At 47.1% G+C, this 20,849-nt stretch overlaps 1 protein-coding gene across 1 annotated transcript in view; it reads left to right on the top strand.

Annotated features, from left to right (window-relative positions):
• Window positions 1–14,759: 14,759 nt before the first annotated feature.
• Window positions 14,760–20,849, top strand: part of Prag1 (PEAK1 related, kinase-activating pseudokinase 1) — a 54,558-nt gene continuing 48,468 nt past the window's right edge. The window contains exons 1-2 of the mRNA XM_038327550.1: window positions 14,760–14,877; window positions 19,853–20,269. Coding sequence (XP_038183478.1) covers window positions 19,979–20,269 — 291 coding nt within the window. The 5' untranslated portion in view covers window positions 14,760–14,877; window positions 19,853–19,978. The remainder of the gene's footprint in view (window positions 14,878–19,852; window positions 20,270–20,849) is intronic.

The following is a 20,849-nucleotide window of genomic DNA, read 5'->3' as shown; positions in this document are numbered from 1 at the left end:
TTGGCTTGGTGTTGGCTTTAACACTAACCTATGATAATAAGGACTGCGTAGGTAAAGATGAGGCCCCTCCATCAGAACAACAGCCATAAGACCCTGGCATGGTATGTGCGTGCGTGTGTGCATGCGTGCATGTATGTGCATGTGTGTGTGAGTGTGTGTATGTGTGTTCATGCGTGCAGAGGACCTAAGTCCAATGAATATCCTGAAGTCATGCTGCCTATGGCAGGAAGACCACTGGGACTGATTAAAAGAACACAAGAGGATTAGTTTAAAAAAAAAAAAGGAGCAATATTTGGCTATTTCAGCAGACAGAAGTGACTCAGATTCAGTGCACAAGGACACGGGATTCCTAATCTGCTGCTCCATAAGATCCGCAGGTACTTCATGTATAGCAGATCTTCACCCACGACCATAGCTCAGAGAACCAAGCCCCCTTCCTACTTCCTCCTGCGGGAATGCCTTGTGTCTGTGCTCATAGGAGCACTTGTGTGCTTAGGCAGAAAAACATCCATCAAGGCAGGAAACAAACTTTGCTGCAAGACCAAGTTAGAATAAATGCCTTCTTGACCAAGGTTGGCGGGAAAACTGCCAGACTTCAGAACAGCCACCGCAGGAGGAAGTGGATGTAAAATGGTTGTAAAGCGGGAATTCTGACCTCTGGTTGATTGTGTGCTTGGCTGGTTGAGTATTTTGTTGTTGCTATCACTGAGACAAGGAAAATGTCGTAAAATATTTAAAAACAACCAAGGTAGGTTTGGAAGGAATGGCTAAAAGAGGCTGGTAGCTGGGAGGTCAGGACAGATTGGAGAAGAGGGCCAGAGCTTGAGGAAGTGGGGGAAGACAGGGACCTAGGATGAGCACTGCAAAAACAAACACACAAAACCTGGAAAACAGCATTAGGTTGGGGAGGAGAAAGGGAAAAGGAGGGTTCTAGAGCCTATTAAATTAGAAGTCATAGAAGGAAAAGTCTTTAGAGCCACCTGTCAGTGGCGTGGCCACCCACCCGTGAAAGAAGCTGTGTCACTTAGGAGACCTTATACTTGAAAGCTCGGGGAAGACCTGGAGAGAGATAGCCTGGGAAATAATTAGAGACTGTGAGCACCTTGCTGGAGCTCACATGGGAGAGCAGATTCACTGCTGGATGTAGGAGACACCAGCTTTTGGAGAATGAAACTGAGCATCTCTTCACTGACTTGTGAGAAACCTTACAAGTTTTTTTTTTTTTTTTAAGACAGGACCTCAGAGGTGGGGGTTGCACAGTTTAAATCCCAGCACTTAGGAGGCAGAGGCAGGCAGATCTCTGTGAGTTCCAGGTCAGCCTGGTTTACAGAGTGAGTTCCAGGAAGGCCTACACTACACAGAGAAACCCTATCTCAAAAAACCAATAAACCAAACCAACCAAACAAAAAAGATAGGATCTCAGTTTGTAACCCTGGCTAGATTAGAACTAGAACAGGCTGGCCTTAAGCCCACAAGGGTCCACCAGCTTCTGCCTCCGGAATGCTGGGGTTAAAGGTGTGTGCCACCATGCGTCAGAGCACCTCAACAATAGTTCCTACTTTGGTTTACTACACTACAGACAACCCAAGAGCTCAGTATTGCTAGCAACTTCTAATCTCACGCCTACATTTCTCGTCTCTAGAAAAAGCGGGTTTTACTTTTTTGGCAATTTGTTTTATAAAATGAGAGGTTTTTTTTTTTTTTTTTTTTTTTTTTGGAGGGGTTGTTCTTGCTCTGTGTTTGGTAAGGAATGGTTATGTTTCAAGATGTATATATAAAATGGTTGGTGAAGTGACTCAGGGGCAAAGGTTCTTGTCACCGAAATTGAGGACGTGAGTTTGATCTCCAGCACACGCACGCACAGGCACTAGATGTAATATAACCTTTTAAAAGATATTGAAGCTGCATTAGAACTAGAAAACTTATCTTTTGTCATGATCCCTTTCTCCTAACGGAAACAAACAGAGATTATTGGATACTTAAAATTCTAATTAACTGGAATACATTTAATTTTTTTTTCTCAAAGTACAAAGGGGAAATGGGAGTGTTGAGGCAAACACAGAGAACACTGCTTGTGGTTGCCGTGGCCTTGGGGATTAAAGAGACACTCAAATGCCTTTTGAGAGAGTGTATTGGTCTTACACCTGAAGTAGCCAAAGAAGAACTGGTATAAATCCTAAGAGGACAGGCTGGGTGGGCATAGTGGTGCATGACTTTAATCCCAGCACTTAGGAGACAGAGGCGGGAGGATCTCTGGGTTGGAGGCCTGCCTGGTCTATGCAGAGAGAAAAACAAACAAGCAAGCAAAAACAAAAAGCAAAGAAACAAAGGTAGGCTCAGAGGTTAAGAGTACTGGCTGCTTTTCCAGAGGACCCGGTTCAATTCCTAGCATCCACGTGGTAGTTCACAACTGTCTGTTACTTCCAGTTCTGGAGGTTCTGACACCCTCACACAGACACACATGCAGGCAAAATACCAATGAGCATAAAATAAAATAAAATAATTAAAAGTTGGAAAAAAAATCTAGACAACAACAAAGACCAAGTTGTTTCACCGGGTGGAGATAACTTACTGTTTTGACCTGTAGGAAGACCAGGGAGTTGATTAAGGGAATGAGCCCAGCAGAAGCCTCCAGCATGCCAACTTTTGCATCTCTGAAGATGCTGGAGATAATGATGAACTGGTTGAATTCTCAGAGGGGTTTGTGTCTCTGTGGCTGGCCTTGAACTTGGCACATGGAACCATGCTACGGATGATAATCTTAGAGTCTTCCTAATGCTGCGACCCTTTGATACAGTTCCTCATTCTGTGGTGACCCCACCCATAAAATTAGTTTTGTTGCTACTTCATGACTGTGGTTTTACTACTGTTATGAATCGTAATGTAAAATATCTGATATCTCCGATGGTCTCAGGTGACCCCCGTGAAAGGGTCATTTGACGGCCCTCCTTCTCCACAGGGTTGCGATCCACAGGTTGAGAACTGCTCCATTAGAGTAGCATGGAAACACCTGGAGTCTCTAGGCTTGCTTTCTTGGTAGAATGGAGGCAGAAGTTTTATTTGGTGATGGCTGCTGGGATGGATTTTCATCTGCTCAGGCAGTCATCAGATTTGGGTGGTCCAAAGCTGAAAGTTTAAGATACTTTTTTTTCTTTTGCTCTGTCTTTCCTATTTTTTTCTTCCTCTCTTACTGTTTCATCATTCTTGTCTTCTTCCCCTTTTGACGTTAAGAAAACTTCATGCGCATCCTTCGTTAATATTGGTCTTTGGACCTGGAAGGGGGCTTAGCAGTTGTGTTTTCAATTTCTGTTTTCCAACTCAGAAAAGTGGCCTCGTCCAGAAACCTGAAATTCAAAAACCTGAATTTTAGCCTGAATCTTACCATTCTTTGGGACTCCAACTTTCTCATGACCAGAGATGGAACTGGACCCTCCAACCTCCTGGTCAAGGCTCCTGGTCCAGTGCTATATTACCTACAGTCACCTTCACCTCAGTGACATCCACACGGTTCCCCACAGCCGTTCTCCTTGGCCTCAGCTGGGCTCTATGCTGCAAAGGGTAGAACCCACGTCCCCAAAAGAACGTGAGATCTAGTTCTTTCTAGTCCACAGGAGTAGACACTCTGATTCTGCAAGAACATGAAATTAAATAACAGACCAGAGAGCCTTTCCCACATCCTCGTTCTTGGATCCTTGAGCTCTCAGATCCCAATATCCCTGGGTAGGTAAGGAAGTCCTGTTTGGCTCCCTGAACCTCAGAGTTCCCAGTCTATGGTCTTGGAGTGTGGTATCCCTCCAAAGAATAAAATTGGGATCCCACTGGCTCTGTCCCATTAAGAGGGTCCAGAGACACCCAGCTGCTTCATCATCACACCATTGGGACATTAAGGAAAGCCTGGCAAGGGTCCTCAGTTATGGAACAGTTCTATATAAAAAATGGCCTTCGTTGTAAGGTGGTGGTGGCACACACACCTTTGAACCCAACAGTTGGGAGGCAGAGGCAGCGGATCTCTGAGTTTGAGACAGTCTGGTCTACAGAGTGAGTTCCAGAACAACCAGGGAATCACACAGAAACTTTATCTCAAAAAAAAGCAACAACAATGAAAATGACTTTCACCATTTGATAGATGCTTTAAAAATATCCGCATTTATTGAAAATGTAATAAATACCAAACTCTAAACTAGATACAGTAGGAAATGTAGTGTCGTTAATTTACAAAGTACTTGCTTTCAGGGCAAGAGAAGTGACTCAATGATAGAAACACCTATTATTCTTCCAGAGGACATGGGTTCATCTCCCAGCACCTTTATGGCCATTCATAACAGTCTATAACTCTAGACCCAAGGGATCTGATGCCATTTTCTAGCCTCTCCAGGTGCCAGGCATGCATGTGGCAAACAGACATACATTTAGGCAAAGTGCTCATACACATGAAATAAAAACAATTTTAAAAATTAAAGTAATTCCCCCTGAAGATGTACATACATCTCATTTGATAGGAAATAGAAGTCAATAGAAGCACCAAGAAGGGCCATCCCAGAGTCAAAGGGATAACAGTGATGGCATCCTTGTTAAACCCTCCACAGTCTTGCAGGAACTGAATTTAAGAGTTGACTTATCCAGGCCCCCATGCCCCCAGATGGTGGTGGCGTACCCCTTTAATCCCAGCACTTGGGAGAAAGAGGTAGGCAGATCTCTGTGAGTTTGAGGTCAGCCTGATCTACAGAGTAAGTTCCAGAACAGACAGAGCTACACAGAGAAACCCTGTCTTGAAAAACAAAAATCAAAACAAAACAACAAAAAATTTGTCTTTCTAGTTGACTTTCTAACCATCTCTGTAGAGATACAATATACACAAATTGTTACCTACCAAGACAAGGCCATCTGGAATAATAGAAGGCATAGAATTTTTGTTTTTCTATTCTCCTTCCTTCATGCCATCCGAATGTAGCTTCTTGGGAAACAAAGACTGGGTCCTTCTATCCCCCCATGAGTTACTGAGGCCAGTTTGCTGAGCACAGGTTGCGCTGTTGAGAGATGTGACTCTCAGGCCGCTCTCTGCAATACAATAGCAGTGTGGTGTGTGCCACTGGTCAATAAACAAAGCTCGTCTGTGCCCTGATCTGAAAGTCACTTTTCTTTTACTCTGGACATAAGCTCCATAGGGCCCTGCAAGTGAAGGCTGCCGTCATCCCGGGCTCAGTCAGCTGAGTTGCGAGAGATTTTTGTGTTTGTTTTATTATTTTTGTGAGGATCTATTTCTGTTTGAAGACGGATTCCTTTGTTATCAAAACCCCTAGCTCTGTGCCATGGCTACGAGTCCTCTCTCGTGACCCTGGGTTGAAAATGTTAGATAATGGAAGATTTATTTAAAAGGGAATTAGAGATAACACCCTTCAGTTCCCTGGTGTCAGATGTACATTTTCCTCTGCTTTTATGCCTCTGTGCCGTGTCTTTCTGGAACCTGCTTTCTCATCCAACCCCCCCACGTCCCCACCCCTTCACCCCTCTTCAGCCCTTCCAACCCCGAACACCCCCCCCCCCATACACACGCACCCGGGCAAGCCTGTCTGGCAGCTCTGCGGGTGTCCCCTCGGCCTCTGCTCACAAAGCTTACTTGTTAAAGAGTCCATCACGTGGTTTTTGACCCCCTTCCTACCCTGCTTTCTCCACATCTCTTCCAGCCAACCACTGCTACCCCTTCAAAAGGACGGAGAAGCTGAAGAGCCAGTCAAAAGAGCTATTATCCTAAAGAGTCCTTAGCAAGGCCTAGAGCTTTCCAGTAAATGAGTCCACGCCGCTCTATCCCTCCCACTTCTAGACCAGCTGACCCCTGCCCCCCCCCAACCTTCTCCCATTCCTGGGTCACGGCAAAGCTTGCTAAGTCTCTGTTCGGTGGCCACTGGACATTCTAAGAAGCCTCTCAGCCGCCATTGCTGTGGCCTCCCCTCCAGTCGTAGCTGGGAATGTTGGACCACATGTTTGCCACCCTCTGACTCTCTATGAAAGGCAACAGTATTGATACTGTGCATAGCCATTGGTTTATTTAAATTGGCGATATGGTAGTTTGAATGAAAATGTCCCCCCCAAAGGTTCATAGGGAAAATGTCCCCCCAAAGGTTCATAGGGAGTTCATAGGCTGTATTAGGAGGTGTGGCCTTGCTGGAGGAAGTGTGTCACTGCAGGGTGGGCTTTGAGGTTTCAGATGCTCAAGTCAGGTCCAATGTCGCTCTCTCTTCTGTCTGAGGATCTGGATGTTGAACTTTACGCTACTTCTCCGGCACCATGTTTGCGTGTATGATCTCATGCTTCCTGCTGTGCTGATAATGGCTAACCCTCTGAACTACAGCCAGCTACAGTGAAATGCTTTCCTTTCTAAGAGCTGCCATGGTCACGGTGTCTCTTTACAGCAATAGAAATCCTGAGATAGGAGCCTGGAAAGAAAAATCTATTTTCTACAACTTTCGATAGTGGATTATTGACTAGTCCGGCTGTGAGAGTATCCCACACCTCACTTCACTGAGATTCAAATGGGAAGACTATTAATCATACGGGTTATGACTTCAGAAAATGCGGTTGTGTTTGCGGATGTCTCTGCAATTGGTCTAATGGGCTTAGAGAGGACCTTGGCAACTGTGGGCCTGAAACAAAAAAAACAAAGTCTTCACACACCCATAGACCCTAGGCTAAAGGTTTCACTTCCTCCCTGTTGCCACCTCCTCTGTCCCTCACAGAAATCAGATAACATACGTCTCTGAGCCGAATTTTATGCCATCAGAAACCTGAAAAGAAGGTTGTTTTTATTTGAACTGGTTTAACCTTGTGTACCATGCAGAGAAATACAAGATTTTCCCAGATGGGATTTCTCCAGCCCTGGTTATGAGCAAAATGCCAGAGATGGCTGAGGCCCACACTGTGGGAAGACAGAGAAGAGACTCTAGGGATGGGACCACTGAACCTCAGCAAAGTATGTACTGTTTCCTTATGAAGAGTTACTGAGCAGCAAACTATCCAGGGTTTCCATAATTTCACAGGTTGATCTACTTCCTTCATAAGCGTTATAAATGGCAGCCTTATTCAGTGACTAAAGCAATGGGGTTTCTCTGACCTATTTCAACTTTCAAAAACAGTTATGGAAACAGATTCCCTGTCTCTGGCTCAAACCTTGAGTGTGTGTGTGTGTGTGTGTGTGTGTGTGTGTGTGTGTGTGTGTGTATGGATTGATAAACATGAGGTTTACTGTTTTATTCATTTTGAATACACAAACACAATGGCACTCAGTATGTTTTCTCGCTGTTCTGCAGCCATCAGGACGGTCCTTCTTTAGAACTTCGCGTCTTCTTGTGCCCATTAAACCGGAAGTCTCCCCTCCTCCTCCCCCAGCTCTGGCCACCCCTGTTATCCGTCCTGCCTGTTTGAAATTGACCTCTCTGTGTCTCTCAAATAAACAAAACTGTATGGTGAGTGTCATCGTATAACTGGTTTTTACTAGACACTATTCCCTCTGCATTCATGAAAGTTGGAGCAGGCATCAGAATTTTGCTCTCCTTCCAGCCTGAACATCGGCCTTTCCTCCAGTGAGCAACTTGGCTGGTGCACAATTCGCATCAAATTATGATCCGTGATAAATTATAGCAAATTGGTCGTGTTGTTCAACCACAGTCAGAAATCTCATTTGAGAACATGTGTAGTATCTCGCCAAGGTCCCTGGTGTCTGTTGATGGCAGTGTCCTCCGTCCCTCTCGCTCCCTCCTCTCTATTCCACCCCCAGTCTCCTTCCTGTCTCCGCAGACTTGCCTTTTCTGGCTATTCCATACAAATGGAGGATACCACAAGCAGTTGTCCGTGTTCGTTCCGTTTCACTTAGCATAGGGCAGGTGAGCGTCTAGAGAAACATCGAGTGTTTTAACATGAACCAATAGTTTCTTCTTCCTTTTTTTTTCAATTCCTGAATAGTAATCCCATCGTACCAAGTATATCACATATTATTTACTCATTCCCGAACCGACGGACATGTGAGCTCTTCCCACTCCGGCTGTTATCGGTTATGCTGTATGACTGTGGGTGTAAGCCTTTGGGTGGACATATTTTCCTGTCTCCTGGGCAGAAGGTCAGAGTGGGATGCCGGCTCATGTGACAGGCTTATGTATAACCTGTAAAGAAACTGTGAGACAGTTTCCCATGAAGGAGGCTTCCTTTGAGCAACCTAATAGACCATTCAAAGTGGGCAGGGGGATGCAATCCCTTCTCCTGTGATGGGCTCCGCTTCACCTGGCTTGGACTACAGTGTAGACAGCAAGTCAAGCTCTGGGAGTTATGAATTCATTCCCCGGTTGTCCCCTTGTACATGTCACTTCACGTTGTCCGAGGGAAGCCATGTACTTTTTTCACCCAGACGCATGAAAGCTCAATTATGGAACCAGGCCATGCTCCCAAGCAGACACCCTAAAGCTGGAGAGGGGAGGAACTATCAATCAAAAACGGGCATCCTCTTTGCCAGTCAGGGAAAGGGGTTTGGACAGAACGAAGGGATCGTGAACTTCTTATTACAAGGTGGCTTTTAGGAACTTGGCTCCGGAATTACAGACTCTTACAAAGTTGGTCTTAGAAAACCATTTATCTTCTCACTTGGGAGGGCCTGCCACTCAGTAGAATGTTTTTTTTTTTTTTTTTATTTTAAGAAATATGTTAGTTTCTTACTGGCTACTCCAAAAAGCATCCAAAACTGGGTAACAAAATCATACAGATTTTATTCTCACCATTCTGAAATCTAAAATCTGAGTGTTAACAGGGCAAGGCTCTGTCTTTTGGTCCTAGGAGAGTCCTCTGTTGTCTCCCCTGGTGTCTGATGTGTGCAGGTAGTCCTTGGCATTCTGTTTCATGGATGCATGATGCCCTCTTTCTCAAATGGTGACTGAGCCTAGCAGACTATCCTTGGCATTCTGTGGCCCCAAAGCATGGCACTACCCATAATGTCTTCTTCCTGTGTGCCGTCACTCTGCCGTCCTTTGTGTGCCTGCCTCTGTCCAAGTTTCCCTCTTCAGAAGGACATCAGCTACATCAGATGAGGACCCACCCTAATGACCTCATTTTACCTTAGTTATACCATTAAGAACTTCCTGCTGAATAAGATCATATTCTAAGGTCTAGGGGTTATGGTTATAACATATCTTTGGGAGAGGCACAACTCAAACAATGGCAGCAACATTTTAAAAAATTGCTTCTTGTAAAAACATTAATATTTTATTGAATGTACATCTAATGAAAATTATCATATGTGAAAGAGAACATGTGATGGCTCCCCCCACTCCCAGTATTGACATCTGGGCCATACAGTGTGTGGGCAGGAAGAAAACCCATAGAGACTTGGAAATAAACTTCCAGCTCTCAGTTCCATGCGGCTTGTGTTTTAGGCATCTTGCACTGATATTTAAATGCCTTCCAGTTTGGGCAGAAAAAGATAAAAACAACTATCTAGTGCTTAGTATATAACAAATTATTCCAAATGTTTGATCCTGAGTAGAGAAGCCTAGGACCAAAGTTAGAGAAGAATCAGGTGTTGGGCAAGTTTTGCTTATAAATTTAATTTGGGCCAGGTGTAGTGGTGCACACCTTTAATCCCAGCACTTAGGAGAGAGAGGCAGGTGGATCTCTGAGTATGAGGCCAGCCTGGTCTACAGAGTGAGTTCCAGGAGAGCCAAAGCTACATAGAGAAACCCTGTCTCGAAAAACCAAAACCAAAACAAGACAAAACAGCAACAACATAAACTAAAACAAAATAATTTGGGTTCTTTATTTTGAGGTGGAGGTGGATTCTGGAGATCAACTCTTGCACCTTGCACATGCGAGACAAACCTTCTACCACTGACTGTACCCCAGCACAACCTAGAAGTTTAATTTAGCTTAGTTTTGTTTGTTTTGTGGTTCGAGATGGGTGTCCTGCATACTGCATCACAAAGTCTGGTGTCAAAACCCTGGATCCAAGTAATGCTCCTGCCTCAGCTTCTTGAATAGAATTGGGTCAATAAGGAGTCAGTATACACCCTTGTACACACTGATTGAATTTAAAAAAATATTTTGACCCACAAGGATGTGACAATATAATTATTATAGGACAAGGATAAACTAGTAAGACTTCCTCAGATGAGTTAGAAATAGTTCTGGGTTGTGGCTATGACTGAGGGAGGAAAGATGTGGAAGAGCCAGGCCATGAATGATTGGCAAGCCACCCTTTCTCCAGTTTGTAAGGAATGTCACTCACTAGTGGGACAGAGGAGCTCAGACAGTATTATTAGTATTAGTAGTATGTTTGTGTCGTGTGTGTGTGTGTGTGTGTGTACAATTATGAAGATCAGAGGACCACTTTGAGGAGTCAGTTAGTTCCTGAGGTCAAACTCAGGTCATTCAGGGTTGTTCAGCAAACGTACTTGCTATGAGATCTTGATGCCAGCCCCACCCCGCCCAGGAGAGTTCTTCACAATAACTTTGAGGAAGAACTTTCCCTTCCTGCCTTACTCATTCTCAGTCTCTTCTGTGGCGGTTTTGGGACCTTGAATGTCACCAGCCCGGGCCTATTATCAAACCAAGTTCTCAGGGTGTACCTTGCTGATGGCGTGCTGATGGTAAATTTCCTGGTCACAAGCTGCTGCCACCTGCCAGTGAAATGCTCTTGTTCTCCCTGTGGGACCCTGTCCAGTCCACCTGTCCACTTGGGTTCTTTCTTCTGTGGTGTTGTTTGCAGCCTTCTCCTGTTAGCCACAAAGTAACTAAGAGTTGAAACTTATCTCAACCTCTCCCCTACCTCAAGGTAGAGACTAAGCCTGGAACTCCTGTAACAGACAACTCCTCTTCCATGGCTCTCTAGACTTCAAAGACTTCTCCTCAGCCAGGATTCTCTTCAGTCAGGATTTTCAAAGTCAGGAGGAAATGGGCTGGCATTCGTTTCCGTGGTCTCTTCTAGACTACCATGTTCTCCAGCCCTCCACTTCTTCATGTCGTTTGTGCTTCCTGTTGACAATATTGACTCTCAGGATTGCAATACCATCCTCTCCTCTGCCAGATGGCTGCCGGGGATTGCATGTAGGGTCTCCTGCCCTCCAGGTAAGCTTTCTACCACAGAGTTACAATCCCACTGACTTTCTTATCTGTGTTGAGGATACTATCTATCATCCTGTGAGCCCTTAGAGATTAGAGATCTGTTGGGCATCTTTAATTCTTTTGTCTTCCCTCTTAATGCCCTCCACAAGGTCGTTTCTGTGAGGTTTGAATGAGAGAAACCAAGTAGGTCACTGGGCATGTTCAGCTCGACGCAGTCGATGCTTCATTATGTAGCCTTTCATTAAGTAAACATGGCATCTGATCAGTCTGTAGTGGTCTCCAAGTCTGCCCCTCTCAAAAGCCACCGATTCCCATCTGTGTTCTCTTCCTTGCCTTGTCCTTATCAAAGCCCGTTGTCTCTCATCTGGCCCCGGGACAGAAACTCTCTGTCATGCTTCTTGTTTCTCATCTCTTTACCCTCTTTACCCACTTCATACTCCATCTGGAATGCAAGATCCAGGGAGCACTGATGAGAAACTAACCCAGAAGACCCTGCTACTCAGAAGAGTCCTTGCCCTGGAAACCAACCCTTTCTATCCAGTGCCACCTTGCAGTTCTAGTGTGTCCCCTGTCATCACACTCAGGACGGACTGCCAGAGAAGTCTCGGGCCACTCCCACATCCATTCCTTCTGCCTGGAAAGTCCCCATTGTCCCCAAATAGCGGCCTTCCTTGTTGTCCAAAGGCCCCTTCCTCCATGAAAGGACTGCCTGTGTCCCTTTTTCTGAACTGCCCCAACTCACATCTATCCCTTGCTGAGAGTTTCTATTTGTCTTTTACTGCTTTTCCTATAAAATCTCATCCAGTGCTTCCTAAGTAGAAGCTACTCAATAAATATTCACTGACTGGAATTGAATAGCTTTCTGATGTTAAGGTGAGAGACATTTCTGTTTCATCCGGATGGAGAAACACTATGCATGAGAATTCTTTGGTGCAGTCCTCGTGCTGTCTGAACCCTCTAACTATCCCAGCTTGCATTTTTCCCAGGATAGTTTAATGAATGGCACACACTTCCTGATTGGGCCCCATTGACTTTCTAGATATAAACTATATTACCTTACCCCAAAGCACCCTCCCCCACCCCAATCTTGTCTCTCAAGCTCCTAAAATTTAGCTGTTCTCTTGTACAGAATGGCACCTAAGGACTAAAACACCCCAGAGAATTGCTCTTATGGAAGAGCTGATCTGTATCAGAGCCCTCAAGCCCTGGGTAGAAAGCATCATGAAAATCAACCAGTAAGTCGCCACATACAAAATGCTGCACATACACAAACTGTACTGCATTGCAGAGGGCAGGGTACAAGTCCAAGCAGAATGTCCACCGCATGCATGGGCTCACCAGCGTCATAGCGGCTATGACACACTGACCAGCTACAGGAGGAACACTGTGCAGGAGGGTGGTATTTCATGCACGTCTCAGGCACTCTTTTGAAGTTTCATTTTTATTTTTATTTTTTTTTCTTTTAGTCTTTTCATTAGGCAGGCTATAGCCCTCTTTGTGGCCATGTTGCTGGCATAAAAGAAGAAGCCACGTTATGGATCAGCAGGAACAGTATTGTGCATTCATCTCCTGTGGGTATAGCAAACCATCTGAGAACAGTTTATCGAGCAGAAACTCCAAATTAACCCCTCACTTACTGTGGCATGCTATGGAGCCAGCAGTCTTGCTATGTTGTAAACTTTGCTTTTTTTTTAATTGTGTCCCTTAAGTTATCTGTGCATTAAGAATAAATTAGGTAGAGGCAGTAAGAAGAGTGAAGGTGTCCCCTGTGCATTTGGCGTGACCTTTATTTATCCCTCTAGGTGGGTGTGCCCCTTGGAGAGGACTTTACAGAGAAAGAACTGAATGGTTTGTGGAGGGAGCCTGAATCCCAAGAGCCATGAATGTCTCACCCCCCCTACAACACACACACACACACACACACACACACACACACACACACACGAGGACCCAGTGCCACTGAACTGCCAGCACCTGCTATCTGGATTATGTGTCTCCAGTACAGACCATTGTATACACGCCTGTCGTTGGCACCTTTCTCTCTGGCATCTTTGTAAGTGGGCAGGATCCTTCATTAGAACCGAATGCTGCTGGTTTTCCTATGTGTTTGTGGAAATGATTTCTCCTCCCGTTAAGAAGGGGACTAGGGCAGAACTGCCTGTGTCTGGTAGGCTAACATGGCAGATGATCAGCGGAGTCAAGAGGTTCTTGGTTCCGATCTCAATCCTGCCACTTTTCACCAGAGGAACCCGGCAATGATATGACCTTCCAGGCCCATTCCATGCTGTGGAAAATGAGCTAACCAGGTCCTGTGAGGTTGCCTAGCACGAAGTAGGTTCTTTCTGAATGCTAGGACTACTCCCATCCGTCTATACCTTCCTTCCATTCTACCCGTATTCTTAGGACTAACGGGGGGGTGGGGGAGTTGAGTGATGAGTAAATATTCTTTATGGTCCCTTTCCACATAGACGCTACCCATATCGCTCTCTTTCATCTTTTATATAGTCCTGCTGTGTTAATACCAGATAAAGAGGAGAGGACATGGAGTTCTGGGGTGGTGCCTTCCTTCTCTCAGCAGAGTCACCCTGATTAAGGACCCAAGTAGGAGTTACACCAAGCTGCCTCTCGGTGAAGCCAAGGGGCAGAGGAAGGCACCCAGGTGTGTTTGTGGGGGTCTTTCCGCTTACACTCGGGCCTGGTACTTGACGCAACTTCTGTGTCTGGGTGCTTAGGGAACACCCAGGTCAAGGTGCAAGTCTGTCCTACTCAGGCAGCTGGAGGAAGGGAGGAGACTGGCTGGTTCATAGGCTGTCCTCCTCCTGGCAGTTAAGAGATTTTTCGCCTGAGGAACAATATCTCGAACTCGTTGTATCTCGGCGAGTGACTCACGCAACTGAAAACGGTGTAAACACAGGTGGAGGACGGGGTGCCCCAGCATGACTGAAGGCCAGTCCCCTAGGCCAGCTTTTGCATTCCATTGCTAAACGCTAAAGTTCAAAGAGGTGTGCTGAGCCATTTGCTGAAGGCCTGAACACGAGGCGCTGAGCGGGACCTGGAAGATCAGTATTGCTAGCCCTGCACCAGTCAACTTAAGGTTCTCCAGGATAACAGTAAGTGGCGGTGACGATGACCACGCCCCTTTCACAACCCACCGCCCTTGATCTCGCACAGCACACCGACCCCTCTCTTCCGCGTTTTCTCGCTCCCCGCCAGGGTCTCCCTGGGTCGGCTGGATGGAGAGATGTGGAATGCATCTATCCCGACACACCTATGGTGTGCACTTGGGTTAAGGACGGCTGGGAGCACGAGAGCAAATTCAAGCCGAACTGCGCTGAGCAGGAATTGAGCTGGGGACGCTCTCGGGGGCTCAGCACCAGGTCGAGGGGCGCCAGGGCACGGGCTGGGGGCGGAGCCTCGGGGTGGCGAGCGAGAGGGCGGGGCGCGGTGCGGAGTTCTAAGGGACCCGGGCCGGGACGGCCGCCCTCCTGGCTGGTCTGGGAACGAGTGGAGTGGCGGGACGCGCAGGCCCGGTGGGAACGCCGGGCACGGCCGAGGACTGCGGGGGTGCGGCGGGAGCCGGGCGGGCGGCGTCACTCGAGGCGGAGGGGGCGGAGCCGCGATCGCAGCTGCCACCCGGCCGCCGGGCCCAGGCAGAAGACAGCCGCCCGCGGCCGGGCAAGCTCTGCGCCCAGACACGCTACAGACAATGCTCAGAGGCGCCCGGAGGGGCAGCGGACGACTGGGCCACCGACGGCAAGGCTTCGGGAGTGCAGCCCCGAGGTGAGCCCACCACGTTCTCTCCAGATCCCGTTGCTTTTTGTCTGGCGAACGTGGCGGCCCAGGGGCTTTCGCGGGGTCGCTGCGGTGGCCAGGCGGGCCAGCCCCTGCTGGCGTCCCCCGGGGTGACAGGCGGATCCGAGCGCGTGGAGAGTCCGGACCGCGTGCGCTGGGTTGTGCCTTCGGTGCAGGCGCCGAGCCGGGAAGGCTGGGGAGTCGGAGGGGGTGTTTTCAATTCATTCGAGAAACGCTCGCTTTGAAGCCGGGAAACTTTTCCTTGGAGTTCCGGGCAGGGGGGAATCGACTGCTGTGATGATTTTACTGGTCTTGCTGGTCTGGCCACGCTGTTTTGTTTCTTTGGGACTGCTTTTCGCCGTGAGTATTGTTAAAGGAGCAGAGGGACAGAGGCCATCCGGGCTGCTCCGACCAGACCCGGGGGTGAGGATTTAGGGGTTCAGAGAAACCACCTCTCACCTCTAGGCAGCAGCGGATCTCCGCAGGAAGGTGATGCCCTTTTGCCGAACCTTGGTGAGCATTCCATACCTGGAACTGGCTCGCAACCTTTGCTTGTACTGCCCCCTCTCCAGCCGGGCGCACACACCCACATGAACCCACATGCACACGCATGCACGCTTGCACTCGGAAAATAGAATCTCCACTTGTGAGTCCTGGGAATGGGAATGGAGGAGGTAAAGCACTCCCAGTCCACAGCGCTCTTTCACTGTGTCTCTCTCCCAGGTAAAGCTCTACAACGGTTTTGAAAAGCCGATTGCAGAGCCCAAAGGTCTAAGGGTGAGGAGTTTTGCAATGGATTCAGTCCAGAGTCAGGCTGCGAAGGTTTAACCGATCTGAAGCTTTCAACTATCTCTTATAGCTCTTTCTGAGGACATTTGACAGGAAGCCCCGAGGAATGCAAGTTGGCTTTCTTGTGGGGTTCTTCAGAACTTTGCTCCCCTTATTGGTTCAGACCGTAGAGGCTGCAAGTCCATATTCCTCCTGCTGAGTTAGATGGCTTAGTAATGGAGAAAGCAAAAAAAAAGTTATGTAAATATCATAATTTACCCTCAGTGACTGGGGGTGGGGTGTTAGGGTGGTCACCTTCTGCTTTCTGCCTGGACCACTCTGGCCAATGGAACATGACACAATCTAGATGCTTTTCATGCATACCTTTTTGGGTGTTGCATTAATTTAATTCTTAAAATTTACACTAATTAATGTTCATTACTTTGCAAAAATATAATAGAATTATTAAGATGAGAATTTGCTGGAATTCTATCGGGGTAAGGCATAAGGAAATTTGGATGCAAATATGAGGGGTATTTGGAACCCAAATACTTAGTTTAATGGGTTTGGCCACCCTGATTCTTCAGATTCTTTTAGAGATGGGGTGGGAGTGTATCTGACAGCTCAGCCTTGTAAACTGTAGCCGCAAAGCTAGTGCAGAAGTTTGCAGAGGCAAAGCAATTTTATCATGACTTGGATCACAAAGAATGCTGAGACCTTTTTCTAATCTTACACCGGCAGCCTCCCACTGAGAAATGGGAGAATTTGCATAATTCTGGGGGCCCGCCTACCCTCTGTGGTAGGAATGTGAGCCAGAAAGGTACCATTCCCAGGCTTTGGAGAACTGGCACTACCCAGGGCGCTCTGCTCCTGCTTTGTGAGCGTTGCTTGCATGTTTCCCCATCATTTTACTGAAAGCAAATAGGAGGCAGTTCCAGGCGCGGGAGTGTAGCTGGAAGAGGCTCTTCTAGCTCCATAGACAAGGTGGGAATTTCCGTGTGCAGAGACTAAGAAACCAGCCCCACATAGTGAGTCAATGGTGGTGGGGAGCCCAGGGTTTCCTTTGTTTATTTGATTCCGTGATGTCCCCTTAAAATTCTCTGTGTTTCTGAGCGGTTGTATGGTCCGTGTTGTGATCAGCCTACAGAAAATGTCAGAGTTGCGGGAGAGAGCAAAGGAGTACTCAGAATTTAGTGAAGGGTCTCAAGGTAGCTTCTGGCAAGATTTATGGTAATCAGGAGCCCACTGAACTCTCTGGGCTGTCAGAGGCTAATGGCTACCAAGAAAAGGAGGGGGAAGCTTAGAAAGTGGGGTGTCTGGGTGTTCTGGATTGACTGTTGAAGAGGAAATGAGCCGTGGGTCACCCATACTGCTTCTGTCTGAATGTGTGGCAGCCTCTGAGGAAGTGGTTGGGTGCCAACCTCCTCAGCTTAGCTCCCCCAGCCTGACCAGGAAGCAGAGGAGCCCCGTGGAATTAATGTTCATGCTCTCTTCCCAAAGTCCACTGAGGGGCACTGGAACCTTGTCTACAGTGTATGTGGGCCTGGACATGGCTTTCCTGTGACTTGGCAGGTCTAGTTGGCATCAGAGTCCCTAGAATATCAAACTCCACTTCTCTGAAGACCAAAAAATTTCCTCCTCCCACACTCAGCCACCCCTATCCCTGCACCCCTTAGAAAATTTAGCAGCAAGCCTGCAGCTCTCTGGGGCTGGTGACTGTAGGGGAGAGACACAATATGGTCATGATTCCTCTGCTTTGCTGAAGGCCTGTGACCTCTTCTGGGAGATTTGATAAGGAAGGGACCTGCTGTTTGGGTGTACTGGGAGGAGAAGAGCCTAGCCTGCATCGTTAAAGCCCCTACAGTGACAGCAGAAACATTCACATTTCAGAGTGTTCATTTAGCTCAGTGATGAAGCTGTTTCCTCGTTAATTGGCTGGATAGGGGTACATCTGGCTCCTATACTCCTTGGATAAGCACCTTGCCATGAGTGTGGGAGAGGAGAGAAGGAGTTCTTCCCACAAGGAATCTGGAAAGATCTTTGGAGCTCCCGGTGATTCTATCTGGCTAGTCTGGCTGTTGATTGTTTGGAGAGAATTAACCTCAGGCAAATTCTCACCAGCTGAAGTGGAGTCTAACCCCCAAGGGCAGTGCTTTCCCTGTTTAAGGAGAATCTGTTCATCACAGGAGTGGCCACAGATTTTCCATCAGGAGCAGTCCCCTCAAGGATGCCAGTTTATCCTTAGTAAAGAAGATGAGCCATGGGCAACAGGCAGATAATGGCAAGCTACTTGGCATCCTGAACCAGGTGAAGGTGAGGTGGGGCAGTCCAGGCAGTTGCTTTATCTTCCTAGACCAGCACACTTAGCGCCGATGGCCAGGTTCCAGGCTTTGCCGATGCTATAAGATCCGCACCTGTAGAATAGGATTCACAGCTACCTTATAGGATGTTATTTGGATCATCTGGGTGATGGTTTTGGATCATCATCCAAAAGGCCACAACTCTTCTTGAGGAGTGAATGTCCTGAGGACCATGGGAGAAAATTGAGCTGTTATATTTATTTTCAGAACCAACAAACTGTTTCGACAAGGTGACCACCTCTCCCCACGGATACGATAGGGAAAACCTATTGAAGAATAACCCCTTCTCCCATATTCTGTCCAGGCTCTCTTAGGCCAGGACTGCGGAGTTAGGCATTTCTGTCTTCTGTTTCCAACTTGGCATGTAGCACCCTGTTTTGTTTTCCTCGGCACAGAATAGAGTGGTGCAAAGTAAGCAAGGGGCGGGGGGCAGAACTCGTGTGATGCCAAACATCCCGACGAGGTGTCCCTAGGGACAGGCTAGCACCACACCGTTCTCCCTTTTCACAGCCTGTCAGAAGTATGGATAACAGCTTCCATTTCAGAGTCCCTGCCTGCTTCTGTTCTGTTCCCGTTTAGTTCTTGTCCAAAACCTTCATTATTACCTATAAACCCTAGATTTTATATGTGGTACTACTTTGTGGTTTTTGTTCTTGGGCTGTGCCTCAGACTTTGGACACCTCAATTTCTGGAAGAATGTAGGGACTAGGTGCAGGCTTCTTATATCAAACTCTAAAACATGCAGTGTTTGAGGAACTGAATTGTTTCATGTTTGTGTGCCTGCATGCGTGTGTGCATGCATTCGTGTGTGTGTGTGTATATACGTGTATATGTGCGCATGCACGTGCACCCACACATACGTATGTGGAGGCCAGACATTGATATTTGGTGTCTTCATCTATGGTATGGAACCAAACTGTAGTCCATAGAAAGAGCATTTTGCATGGTTCACCTCTGATCCATCTTTTCAGCCTCTATTTCATGGGTTTAATGTTCTTCAAATTTATTTATGATATGAGAAATGATAAAATTTCCCATGTTAAAGGTTGAGTAACATCTATAAGTCTATACACATCACATAGACATACAGATAGAGTTATGGCTATGCCACAGAGATGGTGATATAGATGGTGATATTGGTTAATTCCCTATCTGTGAACAACACCAAAATGGATGTGAAGTGTGCGTGTCCTCATAGGGCAGTAATTGCACTGTGTTTGAGGGTTTGGCCAATCTACAAGCTCTTGACATTAGCTCTTTCGACCTCCATTGCCTGGAGAATCTTGACTTTGGCTGCCCACTAAACAACAAATCAGTCCAATTGGTCCATATGAAACCAGGAGTACACTTTTTATTTTGAGATGGGACTACTCACTAAACCTGGAGCTTGCTGATTGTCTAGACTGCTTGGCCATCAAGAGCCTGGGGTCTTCCTGTTGCTACTGCTCAGTTCTGGAATTACACATGTGCAATGTGCCATCATGCCCAGCTTTTCAGTGGGTGTTGGGGATCTGAACCCAGATCCTCACGTTTGCACAGAAAGCATTTTGCCTACTGAGCCCTCTTCACGGGGCCTGGAATGTCTTCTGTGTTGTCTATTTGAGAAAAGGGGCAATGATAATCTGTATAGTTTCAGATAAATCTGCCTGACTAAGGAATATCGAGGAGCTTGTGACAGCTGAGCCCAGGCTCCGGAAAACCAGGTCGATTCCCCTATGGTCATCATTACACCTTTACTTTCTCCTTCCGCATCTCCAGTTTCATAATAGCCTCTTATTGCTTCACACATCTTCTGGTGGGCTAGATTCCTAATCAGGCAATGATCTGCCTTCCAGGGAGCTGATCTGGAACCCATCTCTGCCTCCAACAAGACTACATCAGAGAGCCGGGCCCAAGATGAACCTTCATTCTCTCGGCTCACAGTGCTCCAGACCATTCGACTGAACCCCGAGAGCCCAAAGATGTCTGCGTGCAGTGACTTTGTGGAGCACATCTGGAAACCTGGATCTTGCAAGAACTGCTTCTGCCTGCGGAGCGACCACCAGCTAGCAACTGGCCTTCCCAAGGCTAGAGCGAGCAGCCTCCCCGCTGTAGGTCGCCTGCCTGCCAGGCCTGAGAACTGCCGCCTGGAAGAAGAAGGTGTGAATGGCTTGGCCTACTCAAAGCCCACCATTGCAGTCAAGCCCACCATGATGAGTTCTGAGGCCTCCGACTTGTGGACTGAGGCCAGCCTGAGCGCTGAAGTCCCTAAGGTGAGGCTGATTAACCCCGCTGGTATTTTTACAGGGGCTGTTCCTCGTCTAACACATGGTGGCTGGCTGCTAGCCAGGGATGGCTGTTGGAGCAAGAATTCTGCAGGGATAGTTGCCTATTAGCTTGCCCTGAGGTTACCGCCTCCCTACAGCGGCTCTTTGGCTATTCCCATCTGCCTTTCTATTTCTTCCTGTAGGCTAATATCCACTAGTCTAGTACTGTAGGATTTTCTGTCGATTTGGAGACTTATAAACAAAAAGCAAAACAAAGAAAAACAAAAGCTTGGCATTACTGGGTGTAACTTTAGGTATTATAGAAGCTGTGGCCATTGTTCAGTGCCTGCCATGCATCCAGCACCCTTCCTCAGTGAGTATTATTGTCACCACTATCTCTGCCACTTCCCTTCTCTGTGCATCGCAGAGGAAGCATCACTACATATATTTAGAAGATAAAGCCTTCAAAGATACAACCACAATGCACAATCACCTCTAAACTAGCAAATTAATTCCTTAGAATCATTTGCTATTCAGCCATTGTTCATGCTTATAGTCTTTCTTTTGAAATTGTACGTGTACATGT

This window comes from Arvicola amphibius, chromosome 4 (genome assembly GCF_903992535.2).
Source record: "Arvicola amphibius chromosome 4, mArvAmp1.2, whole genome shotgun sequence".
Taxonomy (NCBI): Eukaryota; Metazoa; Chordata; class Mammalia; order Rodentia; family Cricetidae; genus Arvicola; species Arvicola amphibius.
The sequence above is the reverse complement of the archived record's forward strand: the minus strand, read 5'-3'. Positions and strand labels throughout refer to the sequence as shown.